General features: G+C 33.7%; 1 protein-coding gene across 2 annotated transcripts in view; it reads left to right on the top strand.

Moving 5' to 3' along the window:
* The first annotated feature begins 3,437 nt into the window (after positions 1-3,437).
* Positions 3,438-14,419, top strand: part of Got2 (glutamate oxaloacetate transaminase 2) — a 41,176-nt gene continuing 30,194 nt past the window's right edge. The window contains exon 1 of one of the 2 annotated variants that reach the window (XM_081759829.1): positions 3,438-3,627. In XM_081759829.1, coding sequence (XP_081615955.1) covers positions 3,539-3,627 — 89 coding nt within the window. In that variant the 5' untranslated portion in view covers positions 3,438-3,538. The remainder of the gene's footprint in view (positions 3,628-14,419) is intronic. The other variant, XM_081759838.1, reaches the window with a different exon arrangement.

Below are 14,419 nucleotides of genomic sequence, written 5' to 3'. Positions count from 1 at the left end.
AGAATACCAGCTGATGGTTTGAAACAAAGTCCTACACAGGACTGAATCTTGAAAGGATGTCGAGTTGCTGATGGTTTACTTTTCATTATAGTTGTGAATCCATCCTTCCACTGTTTGATAACAGGTCCCCCATGTTTTACCATAAAAGGATAGGGGTATTTTCGACTTGCTTTCAGCACTTCCACGTACCACTTTTTCATCCTTGGCCACTTTCAAGTAGCACAAACCAACATTCCTATCACACTGGTTGCAAGAATGACCTCTGACAAGAAATATATGTTACAGCAAATTTCATGGTAATCCAGGAGCAAAATGTTACCATGGAATTGGAATTATACTCGAATTCGTGCTAGCTCACTGCAACATGTTTAACGCTGTTCAAATAACTACCATACCAACATAACTGCAGCAGATACTCGCTTTCGTTTCACGACGATTTCTATTCCTTCACTGTAGTAACATCATGACTTACGATATCGGAATGAAATTTTGCAGATTTATAGAATTAATACCAAAGAATTTAGAAATAAAATATCCCTAAAAAAGACCTATGCCGATATGGGATCCTATTACATAGAACTCCTCAATTATTGTATCTCTAATTGGGACACAGACAAATTTGTTTCGAGGATAGCTCTATAGTTCACTTACACCTTGTGAAATTTATGGAAATTAGTTTGATGATTGCACTATTATTATCAGACCTAGAATCAGAACGGGTGTCACATTAGCTACCAGTTTACCATTGCGATCTATTATCGTGACCAACAAACAGTAATCAGGGCTTAAATTTGATGTTGACGTCTGCACAGAGCTTCATGTATGATTACCCCTAACAGCGATATTCTAACTTTTCGCATCGTAATCTTCATATTCAATATGTGTCGTTATTCATGGATTTCATTATATAGAAAAGCAATAGCTCAACTAGTGACGTGGGACATGCATGCAGTGGAGGGTGCTACCATGTACTACCGCCAGAGAGGAAACGATAGCGAACGTTATATCTTTTGATACAACAATGCATTATTAGGAGCCAGATGATATTTTTGTAGCCCTTCGATAGCTAATCGATAGACAGTATACTCTGATACAAGCCTTATCCCCGCAGTTTAAAGTTCTGACTTTAAATGAGTGCAAAATATATCGTTTCCAATTTGGTGTACCTAAAATTTATGTGAGTTGGTTCACCAACATGCAGACTATGCTTTCGCATTAGTGACTATGCTTTCGTCTGTGCGCGATGTTTTTATAACGTTAATGCGTTGTCCTGTATAAATACTGGCTTATGATTAGACACTCACAATGAGTGTCTGGGTAGCATCCTTTTTACTTAAACGTGATCTAATAACACACAAGCAACATGGCTTCTTAAAAGGAAAATCAATGGACACTGCAATATATAATTTCATAGAAATCATACATAGAAGTTTAGATAAGATGAAGGAATATAGATGTTTTCCTTGATCTTTCCAAACCATTTGACTTGGTATCATATAGAAATTTCCTTTCAAAGCTACAAGATTATGAAATAAAAGTTATTGCATCTAAATGGTTTAAACTGTAACTGGAAAATCTGCAGCAAGTAGTAGAAATAACATACAGTAACAGAGAAACAAACCAAACTATATTTCACATATCAGGGACACAATAAATATTATATGGAGTGCCACAAGGATCCGCATAATGCCATTATTTTTTAAATATACATTAACAATCTACCAAGAAATATTCCTCAAGCAGAACTATCCCTATATGCAGATGACACTAATATTATAGTAAAAGGGAAAACTAATGAGGATGTTGAAGATAGAGCAAATGAGATTCTTTCTAAACTTTCTTAATGGAGTGAAGAAAACAAGCTTAAATTAAACATTGAAAAGACACAAGCAATCAATTTTCATCACTTCCGCAACAAACATGCACATTCTGTATACATCTTAATTGAAAATAACAAAATAGTCTACGTGAACTCAACTAAGTTCTAAGGAATTCGGATAGATGAAAATCGTTCCTGGGATGTGCATATAACTAAGCTTAGTAAAAAAAAAATTAATTCAGATTTATTTTATAATTAGAGTACTTCAAAATATATTAAAATATTCTACTTTAAAAACAATTTATTTTAGATCATTTTAGACGAATTTAACATACATTTTCCCCAAATGTATTTTGGGGAAATACATACAAAGCCATAGTAAATTTTATAATACAGGAATGAATAATAAGAATGATGGCAACTGATCAACGCAAACCAAAAGATCATCGGAAACAAATATTAAAAAAAAAAAAAAAAACTTCGTATACTTCCAATATTCTTTTTGTATATCTTAAATTTACTAACATTTGTAAAGAGAAAACTAGAAGGTGTTCTTACGCGAGTAGAAGAGCAACATAATCATTATACAAAAAACAAACAACTCTTTTTATTGTAGAACATAAGAACTATATTATATGAAAAAGGGTGTAAGTACGTGGGTATTATGCTTTACAATATACTTCCCAAAGATATAAAGACTCAGGACTCTGTTGCTAAATTCAAAAAAGATTTCAGAAAATATTTATTACAACACTGCTTTTACTCGACAGAGGAATACATGAATTGCTAACTACATTAAAATTTCACATGATCCACAGTAAATCAGTGTCGTCATTAGTTGTTTTTAGCATTAGATATATATGCAAGGATTTCTACATACACTACAAGTAATAAATACTTACATTAACTTTATTTATAATAATGATATCGTGCAAAATGTAAGACATAATTGAATCGCTTTCTGTTAAAAGGGCGTATGTGCAATAAAAAAATGACGGGAAATGAAAACTGTTTTCTTACGAGGCGGGTTGGTTTATGAAAAAAATAAAAATGCCATATATTTATAACACGTTTCAAGAAACACACGTCCTTTTAACACAAATTATTACGTCTACCTTTAAAATATTAATTTCTTTAAAAAAGTTAAAATTGTTAAAAATGTTACATACGCCCTTTTAACAGAAAGCAATTAAATTATTAACTTAGTGTGTGCTTTTCACATTATTATTGCTTCTTTTACTTTCATGTTTATATATAAATGACGTATCCACTTCAGATGCATTTTAATGCAGTGCTAAATGTATGAAAAAGGAACGAAAATACAATGCAATATAGAGCTGCAGATTAGTAGTATCTGCAATATGTAATAATGCTCCAGAAGACAAAATTTGAGAAAAGAGAAAACTATTGATGGTACCAAAACTTAAAAACGATATTAAGCTATAATTGGGCTATTTTCAAACAACAATCCTTGACAATATATATATATATATAACTCGATTACTACTATAAAATTTTACCTCCAAATGAATGCCCCTAGGTTTGGTTCATAAAGGAAGGACTGTTTGGTTAAAGTTTCGTTTTATAATATCCTTGGCAAAACTCCACGAATATAGAGACATCTAGTGTTTAAGTTCTTGATGAAGTGAAGCCAAGGTCCGTGTGTAACAGAAGGAGCTGTGAGAAAAAGAAATTGTGAAATAGTTTTGAAGACTGAAAATGGCAACACCTTTAAAACTTGTATCTGCATCTGTTAGCTTGCTAAAGAATAATCAAAATGTTGCTTATCCTGCAATGTCTCGAGCAGCGTAAGTAATAATATAAAGTTGTCTGCACCAAAGTTCCCATGATTTCAGATGAGTACCGGTCTTTCCATAAGGATTATAGTTACGGGTTTTAAGATTACGTAAATGGCATGTATTGTATATATAATGACAAAATGTTATTTCATATGCATAACAGGAAAATCTGCTTTATTAGTGTTAGCCTTGTTAGTTTGTATAGAGTAGTGTCATTGGAAGGGGCGCTGAAGGTCATAGGTGTATGCCTATCCTTACCTGCCTAACATAATCTAGATAAGCCACTTAACCTGAAATCACGCGGATTTGGCATGAACACACAATGTTGAGCATATAAATGGCCGGTTACTAACACCTGATAAAATGTGAAGGGAAGTGACAAGAAGAAATTAATAGGCATACATTTCCACAATATTTAAAGTACGGGACAAGAATAAACAACCAAAAACGCCATTAGTTTTAATGGCATTTGTGGTCGTTTATTTTTGTCCCGTACTTTATTTGAAAATTTTAATATTAACAAGACAACATAAAAGGAAGGGTAGGTGAAATTCTGCAGATTAAGAATATGGGGGCTACTTGATAAATGCTTTTTACATTCCTTTTCTGTTTAAAAATTGTATAATTTAGTCATGCCATATTATCAAACAAGCCATATCACTAATGCCAGCGCTTTATAGTAGTAAGTAGCAATGTAACGGAGGGAATAATGGCAACATAAAGCTCGTTTTATACTAACAACTACTATGCCAAACATGGTATAATAAGCTACATAGGAAGAGTGATTCCGCATTTACATAAATTGGTAATTGTACGGCACCAAAAACAGGAAATATAATCGGCAGTGAACACAATTATTGACAAATGAACCTACCAGGACACAGCTTATGACTTGGTGTTGATATACAGCACCATTAAGATCATGATAATTTCATCTTCTACCTTATTTTGACAGACAAGCAGGGTTGACAAAAACCATGGTTTTTATTGAATAGACCAAAGAACCATGTTTTTGGTTTAAACCCGGTTTTTTGGGTTTAACCCTTTTAAATTCTTGCCTTTTTCGGCGTTTTTCTTGAGTCTCAGATAAGCAGCGTCAGTGTCATCCCTATTTACCCTAGGATCATGGTTCATACCTAGTTTTTCTCAGAATGGAACAGCCTTTCAAACGGTACCACTTACATGTCCCTATGATGTACCAGAAGGGAATTATTTGAGGCAAAATAGGGCATTTTTTGCACAAAAAAAAAAAACCTTCAAAGTTTGGGCCCCCCTCAGACTACCGGGTCTGCGCACAAACCTCCAAAAATTTGGAATAATACTACGTAGTGTACTAATTACTTGTGACAAATTCGAATTTCCTGTCTTGAGTAGTAAGGGCGGGAAAATTTTTTACCCATATTGAGAGAGCATCAAAAAGACGCCCAAAAATTCCCTAAAATGCAACCTACAAATTAAAAAAAAATTCTGACACGTTGCTAATGATCGTAAAGTTATGGTTCCTACGTCGTTTTGTTCAGAATGTAGTAGCCTTTCAGATGGTATCACCCTCATGTCCCTCGGACATCCCTAAGGAGGGAAAATTGAGGAAAATAGGGATTTTTGCATAAAAAGATCCCTTTTTCTCCGGTTTGGATCCCTCTGGCGCGGCCCTGGGTAAACATAGAGATCCAGAAATCACTTTCAAAAATACTACTTAGTGTACTAATTGCTTGTGCCAAATACCAATCTCCTATCTTCAACATTAAGGATGGGAAAAATATTTTCCTCTTCTGCGAATATTACCAGAATGGGAGTATGTTTAGTACAAGGGGTCCAGAAGCACGCAAAAAAGCACAAAATTTACAGTAAAAATGAATAATGCAAGTACTTAGACGTAACATAACGTAACCAAATTTAACCTAACCTAAGCTAACCTGACCTAACCTAAACTAACCTAATGGTAGAAATAAGCGAAATACTATCATTTTTTGGAAAATTATGCGGGACCCCTACACTAATATAACATAAACTAAACTAATCTAACCTAACCTACCCTACACTAAACTAACCGAATGTGAACAGAAATTACCAAAATTGTAACATTTTTTAGAGAAAATAGCTGGACCCCTTCTGCTAAACATAGGTCCCAGAATACCCTATATAAATTTCAAATATTTCTTGACACGTCCCTAATTATCGTAGGATCACGATTCATACACCAATCTCTTCAGAATAGAGCAGGCTTCCAGGTTGTATTACCCTCATGTCCCTCGAACGTCCCTAAGGAGGGAAAATTGAGTAAAATAGGGATTTTTGCTGAAAATCCATTTTTTCCCGTTTTGGGGCTCTCTGGTGCGGTCCTGGGTAAACATAGAGATCTGAAAATCACTTTCAAAAATACTACGCGTAGTGTTCTAATTTTTTGTGCCAAATACCAATTTTCTATCTTCAATACTAAGGACGGGAAAAATATTTTCCTCTTCTGATAATATTTCCAGAATTTCCCAAAGATACTATATAAATTTCAAAAATTTCCTGACACGTCCCTAATTATCGGAGGATGATGATTCGTACGTCGTTCTCTTCCGAATCGAGTAGGCTTTCAGAAAGTACCACTCAAATGTCCCTGTCATGTAGCCGAGCGGAGCAATAATCGCGAAAGTGGGATTTTTGGTCAAAAAATATACCTTTTGTCCCTCAGAACCCCCCTTCTATGTTGACGAAGAGATCCGAGAAAAATCTCATAAAAACTAATGGGTCCACTGATTGTTTAAGGAAAATATTAGGATTCTAGGATTAAAGAGAAGCTCATAAAAAATGTTGAAGTTAGACCTCAGTAAAAAGAAGGGAATTTGTAAATTGATGGCGTCAAACCCCCCTATGTTCTGATGCTCGGAAGCGTATAGACCCATCCAAAGCTTTCTTGAATGCCTCCTCTCTTGAAAAAAAAAAAAAAAAAAAAAAAAGGAACTAAATAGCATTCTTAGTTCTCTTTTAATCGAATCTTTAAGACACTACAATATCGATCGAAAACGACCGAAAAAACTTAAAAGGGTTAAATAATTTGCTCTATGTATTTATATCACGTATGGATAGAAATAAGTTCGTTTCGCCTTGGTGCTATAATGCAACAACCGGCTTATGCTGGAAGGGGTCACATAAGCTTAAAACGGAATCCAAACCACTTCTCGGCTTACATCCGAGAGAAATTGTCCTCCATTTGAACTCGAAACCGGGACTAATTGACCACAAATGCGATGAGTCTGCCGACTCACTCACAAAGGACTCTTGATAAAAATACGTTGTACTGATCTTTACAAAATTGTTAATATAATTTGTCAAGAGTTATTTCAGAAGGACAAAAGGATAAACAATTGCACAAGTGAAACCATTATACAGAATTACATATTAACAATTTCAAAGTATTGCAGAGTACAGAAGAACTAATTTAGGCCAAGTTAGTTCACTACGACTTTTATTAATCCGAGTTAAATACAACGATTTAATTTGCATATCAGTAGGAAAAGTATATAAAGATACGAATTATTTGAGTCCACTTCGGCTCTGACCGATTTATACTAAATAGAAACCAAAGATACTTCTGATTTCAATAAATGCCTCTTGTGGGGTTTATATATCCTCCCCCCCCCCAAAGTACGGCATTTCGATGTATTTTATCAGTAGTAAACATTATTAAAACGAAACAATATTTAGAATTTTTCTTTGGTTGCAATTGCATAACAATAATAATGAATTATAAAAAAAATTACAAAAGAAATATTCATAAACGTATAACAAAAAGTTCCTGTTGTAGTATAATCTCTCTGAGTAATGAATGGCGAATTTAGGTCTGAATATAATACAAATAATGTACGGGAGTGAGACGTGATAACCCACAAATGTGTGTTCATCAAGATTTTACGAACTTTTACACCGTAACGAACATTTTTTTTTTTTTTGTTTTGTTTTAAACCAGTTGGTTTAAAAAGAAACAAAACAGTTGGTTTAAACCAGCCAACCCTGTAGACAAGTGTACAATTTGAATACATTTGCTGACCAAGACAGAAAGAACTAATTTTCCCAACAAAAATAGTGGGTTAAGTTTAGAGATTTTTTATATATATATATATATATAAATAAAAATTAGGAAAATTTTCAGGAGAATTGAGGTAAGAAATGATGATTTGGAGTTCTTATTTGATGTTTGGTAAGGTGAACGCACCGGATTTCGAGAAGTTAAGGACTTTTTTTTTTAAAAAAAATCAATCGCTTACTGTGGCCGTAATATTGGTCGGTGTTAGCCCATTTTTTTTCTTGAACTGTACAATCTCTACTAATACTAAAAGTCACTTCAAGGCTCAAATGTTAATGTTAATTTTTTTTTTTTTTTTTAAACTGGAACTCGCAAATGGAACCCGAATTCGACACACTTCACCTGGTTTCGACAGTTGCGGTACCTGATTTCGACACTTTCAATTATATCCATGTAAAACATTAAGTAGCATTATTAGTAATAGTAATAACTTCTCAGCTTCAAATATTGTTTTGTTAGTATGCAGAAATTATAAGACGAGCAAAAGAACACAACTTAAATTTTCTGAACTGAGTCGTTACTTTGATGATCCTCAATTTGACATGCTGGAACCTGATTTCGACATCCCATGTCGAACTGAAGTTACAAGAATCGGAGAATTATGCAACAAATAGCTTTATGAAAGACTTTGAACATACTTGTACGTTTAGATATTCAGTTAAAATTATATTTGCACTACTGAGCATGAATCCGACAATCTTGTCGAAATCCGGTTCACGTTACAAATAAAGGCTCGTGTTTTCGACAACCCCCCGTTCATGTTACATCACAACCTTTGTCCTTACAGAAGAAAACGAAACACACTGATTGAAACTCCTTTACAACATTAAAGTACCACTATTTGCTTGAAACAAACCTAACTTTAATAAAAGTCGTACGAAAATAACTTGCCGTCTTATGATTTCTTTAAGATTATGTGCTTTTCCTCGAAGAATGCACCACACACACAACAATGTACTTTTCTCTATGCGTATGACTCATCTATTGTAAACCGCGCTTTGACACAAGAAAAGACGCTCCCATAATGTTGCCACTTTTATGCACGATTGAAGGGATGACCTCTTACGCTTATTTCCAACATTTAAGTACAGGTATGCCGAATTCAGGTGTGTTTACCGCAGTAAAGTTATATTGAATATGATAAAAGATATGAAGAAACGAATATTATTTGCAAGACGCGGAAGGTTTCGATGATTCAACAGCATGGTAGTCATGTAGGATGGCCAATCGGTTCGTTGATATTTCCGAACTGTTTTTTACAGAATTATACAGGGTGTTACAAAACAATACCGACAACGTTTGGGAGGTGATTCCTGCCACAATGATAAGACAAAACGTATAGACCAACCTGGGTACACAAATGCTTCCTTTCGGAGTTATAGGCTGCCGAAAACATGAAAAAGCTAACTTTAAAGGTCCATTGCTATAGGACCTACTGTAGTCGGGTTGAGACTTCACTAAGGAATTAATGTGTGTCCTATCCAAATATCCATGTTTCAGAATCCTGCAGCAATTTTATATATATATATATATATATATATATATATATATATAGATAGATAGATAGATAGAGGTAGTTGGTGAGTATTTTAAATTATATGCTCTTAGTCAAACTGCCTCTGTAAAAATTGTTGCGTGAATACCTTAGGATTCTGAAGCATGGATTTTTGGATAACACTAATATTAGTTCCTAAGTGAAGTCTTGACCGATCTCCGGTAGGTTTTAGTTTTGGAGCTATGAACCTTTAAAGTTTATTTTTTCATGTTTTGGGAAGCCTATAACTCTGAAAAAAAGCATTTATGCACCCAAGTTAGTCTATACTTTTCGTCTTATCTTGGTGTCAGGAATCACCTCCCAACGTTGTCGGTGTTGTTTTGAAACACCCTGTATAAGAATAAAGAGAATCTAGTAAATTTTTATGAGGACCACGGATTACTGAATTTAAGTGGTAATTGAAGCTTCTATGAGAACCGGTCCCAGTCACTGTTCTAGTCTAACTAAAGTCTTATCGGGTAACCTAATCTAACCTAAACTGACCTAACAATTGTGGGCTGATATTTAGTATCTGGCTCAATTTAAACGGGTTAGGAGCCCCGCAGGGGTTGGTTAGCTTCTGTTCTCGACATAAAATAGGCATATTCAAGAGTTGGGGGAGGTACTAAATGCCACCCCAGTTTTTAATATTTTAACTGCATTTTTGTAGGTTTGAAACTGGAAGGGCGTCTCCAGTCTTAAGCCAAAATAATATCCTATTAATGACGCCATCTGGGGGTAGTAATGCACTTTTCACAAGACAAAAGTAATTTTTTCAACCTAGCGTAGGCTTTAACTGCAATTGTGTGGTCATAAAATACAATTTACAGTAATGCTGTACCTATGTTGCCTTACATGTTTGCTGCCTACATAAAACGTTCCTTAGATACAGCTTTTGCTTTGTGATTTAACAGATTTTTTCCTACAAAATTTTCAACTCTGGCTCAATAATCTTAATCTGCACCACTGAAATATCAATGAACTTACACAGCTAGTTGAATAAGATAAGAATGAAGTAAAAGTATATTTCGGTGATTGATTTAGAATGTAACGGTCCTCTCAGCACCGAGGTGTATTGAAGGTGGATATACATCGTAATATGAAGTCCAAACTATATGAGCTCACACCAGGAATAGAATTCTATCCTTACATAGCTACTACGAATATATGAGAATATATTGTGTAGAATTATACACAGGATGCGGTTTTCTACGTTTTATGTGGTGTGTAATAAACTCATTGCATTTCTTGACTACTGATCTGTGGAAAACAGTTTCTCCGTTTTTTTTAGTACGCCTTAGTTTTTTTTTTTTTTTTTTTTTTAATTTTTAATTTTTCGTTTGCATTAAAAGTTACTTCCGTACTTTATTGTACATAAAATAGGGGACTTCATAATTGATATCCTTGAATGAAAATTAGAGGTTATCAGGATAATGATAGGCATATTGAAGCAGTCGGTTCTAGCAAATTTTGGCAGATTTATATTTTAAGGTTAGGTTAGAGATTGTGAAATACTGGTAACATTTCTTACCTTCGAAACGATTTTACTGCTTACCAAATTTTGACAATGTCTTGCATTTTCAGGCAGGGTGGATTGAATTAAATCAGTCTGATTTAAATTACGATATAAATCAAGATTTAAATCACTTGATTTTTTAAATAAAAATCGTTGATTTAAATCGAATTCCGAAATAAATTAATTTAAAGTGAAAATAAGTAAAATCCCGTTTCTGTTCTGTTATTTCGATTATGGAAGTTAATAATCATAATACAATGAGACTCAAATGTACAGTATAGTATGAAAACAAGTGTCATGCAGAGGATGATTAGGGAAAATCCCGTTTTGAACAGCTAACGGAGCAACCCTGCTTTCTTCTTTCAACTATTCCAACGGGGAAATCACCATCGACGAAAATTCTTTTTTGTGCATGTCTGTTTGTTTGCTCCCAGATAATAGGGCGTATTTAGAGGGGTACTATCCCCTCTCCATTTTTTTTTAAATTTTATAACTTCAGGCGAAATTTATGTATTTCATGCCGCAAGCTAGCTCTGAGTTTCAGTAACTTTTGTGAAAAAAAGTGTCATTTTGATAAACGTTGCTGTACTTTTTCCTTAATGCTTAACCTTAAATTATATGACCTATTTTTAGGTGATAGGGTAGAGTCTTCATTATTCGATTAAAAAAGTATCAATAAGGCTTTTTATTTCGTTTTCTTCAAGACTGGAGGCATTTTAGAACACGTTACATATGCTTTCACGCCTTTTTGCATTAAGGCATAGCGTGTGATGACAAATTTAAAAAGATATTTTTTGTTATGCGTATTATTATTATTTTTTGATGGGTTACATTTTGCATTCAGAAGACTGAAATTTTGCACACTCGTTCAGTGCACCCCTTAATAATTTTCAGATGTTTTCATATCTCTGTATGGAAACAGTGGGGTCCAGAGGGGCAAAAATATTTTTAAAAAAGGATATTTTTAATAAAAAATAGCTTTTTTTCGTGATTTTCCCGTCTCAGATGGAGACATATGAATGGTACCGTTTGAAAGGCTGTTCTATTCTGAAGAAAATGATGTACGTACTATGCCCCTAGGATAAATAGGGACGTCTCAGGAAACTGTTACTTGAGATCCTGTTTTGTACGGGAATCTGGGGTATTTGGGGAATATTTTTCGCGGGCTTACTTTTGCACCTACAAGATTGAAATTTTGCACATTTACTCAGTGCACCCCTCAGTATTTTTTCAGATTTGTTTCAGATTTCTGCCTTAAAACAGGGGGAGGGGTCCATAGAGGTAAAAATTAAAAAAAATATATATATTTTTAACAGAAAATTCCTTTTTTTCGTGATTTACCCACCCCAAATACATGATGGAGACATTTGAAGGGTACAGTTTGAAAATTTGTTGTATTCTGAAGAGAATAATGTACAAATCATGATCCTAGAATAAATACGGATGTCTGAGGAAAATTCTATATTACATCCGGGTCACCTGGGGCATTGTGGGGATCATCTTAACTCATTGTTAAATAGTTTCCTCACCCCTACTATTCAAGATAGAAGCTTGAAATTTTGTACACACATTTAGTACACCCCTTAGTATTTCCCAGTTGATTTTGAGATCTGTACGTTAACACAGGGGAATCCAGAGGGATCAAAATTTAAAAAAAGTAAAAAAAAAATGCCGATTACTCTCAAAATTTCCCGCTTCAGGGACATGATACGGAAATGTGAAAGTTACTGTTTTAAAAGCTGTTCTATTCTAAAGAGAGTGATGTATGAACCATGATCCTAGGATAAATAGGGATGATACTGTAGCTGCTTGACTGAAAGTCTATAATTTACCTTTAAAAAGAGCCATAATTAAAAAAGGGTTAAGAAACATTGTTTGGGATTGATATAGGTTAACGATTTGGGATCATTCAAAATTCAACCCCAATATTTTCACTTACATGGCATAGTTAGCATTTAATACTAATTTCTAATGCTTTTTCTTCAGTTCACGACTTGTATTATACGAGGAGAAAGATTTGATTTAAATCAAAAAAATCGATTTAAATAAAAAAAATCAACAAAAATGATTTTTTTTAAAAAAAAATCATGATTTTTTTTCCACCCTGTTTTCAGGTTAGGTTAGAGCTTTAATGTTAGTTCTACCATTCAAAATTAATTTCAGTATGCTGTGCATTGAGAAATTACTTACATTCACACACTCACTCCTTCGCGAAATATGTTTCATATCGTATTTTACCTATAAATTTTCTATTTGGTAGAACCGTCTGCTCAAGTGAACCCTAATGATATTTGAACTGTATTTCATATATAGAAAATAACCGAAAGTAGAAAAGACAACACGCGGAGAGGATTGTATCAGTAGCATATGGCGTATTCCTTTCTATTTCACTTTCAGCAATTTCCTTCCAGAAAAAAAATTAACACACCATTATCTTACTGTTGAAATACCGGCAACTCATTGCTACGTGCATATATATATATATATATAAAAAAAAATGAAACACAAACAAAATATTTTTTGATTGGTGGTACACTTTTCCAGAATATAATTACGCGCCTAAATTTTTCTAAGTCCCTTAAAATTGTATGTTTCGCAACTACACATTCTAAGTAATAGGAGGGGAAGTCATAAGAAAGAAAGAAAAAAAAAACTTCCAAACACAACTCACAGTTCACTGTGCGATTTAGCCTACTCAGCTTTCCTTTCGTTACTTAATGTAATGATACTTTTATAACAAAATAGTACTTTGACAAAAAAAAAAAAAAAAAAAAAAAAAAAAAAAAAAAAAAAAAAAAAAAACTGGTTGTAAGTAAAATACACGCTTTTCGGTCATAAAATTCGTTTATATATATAAACTAGGATTGTTAAGATGTTTGTTACATATAGCTATACAACCTGGAATAAAACTTGGTAGTTATTTCGATACATAGTTATGTATGTTGTATCTTTTTGTGGGAATTTAATACTTGTGAACCTGGTTTGAACCCTACTGGGTGATTTTATTTAATATTTATGTTTTGTAACTTTTCAGTTATTCTTGCCGTACAGTTTGATAGTATATGACAGAGTCCATTTCATATCGTCCAGACAAGACACAATTGGTCCCCATCATAGTCTCAGATTTCATTCACATTTTTTAGATGGGATCTACATGCAATATTGTTAGACCCGTATTTTTTCTTTTTGCTGAAAAACAAAAACTTCTCCTTAGATATAATGCCTTCCAAATTGGCGACCCTTCTCTCGGATTGATCGAAAATTGAAAAACATGTCAAATTAAAAGTTTTATTGTACAGAAACGAGTGTACTTAGTAACATAATCTCTATAGTAGAAAGAATATAAAGTAGTGTGTTTCGGTGGAAGGGAAAAAATCGTGTGTTGGTCCAATAGGAATCGCGCAATTCACTCGCAATGATGCAAACTTTGGTGAAAATTTTGCTAACTTCAAACATTTTTATTTCTGTTCTCGGGAGCCATATCAACCTCTGCTTCTAGCATCGAAATATACTCGATAAGGTCTCTTGAAAATGTAAGGACTTACGTTTCTGATTATTACATCCTACGTTATACTATGATGATGGAAAGCTGAAAAATTTCATTAAGACGCGATGTTTGGCCGCCATTTTCTCAAAAACCCCACCTTTTAAAAATCTGAATTTCTTACAATTGTTG

The sequence above is a fragment of the Thermobia domestica genome, chromosome 1 (assembly GCF_964235325.1).
Source record: "Thermobia domestica chromosome 1, izTheDome1.hap1.1, whole genome shotgun sequence".
In the NCBI taxonomy this organism is placed as follows: Eukaryota; Metazoa; Arthropoda; class Insecta; order Zygentoma; family Lepismatidae; genus Thermobia; species Thermobia domestica.
The sequence above is the reverse complement of the archived record's forward strand: the minus strand, read 5'-3'. Positions and strand labels throughout refer to the sequence as shown.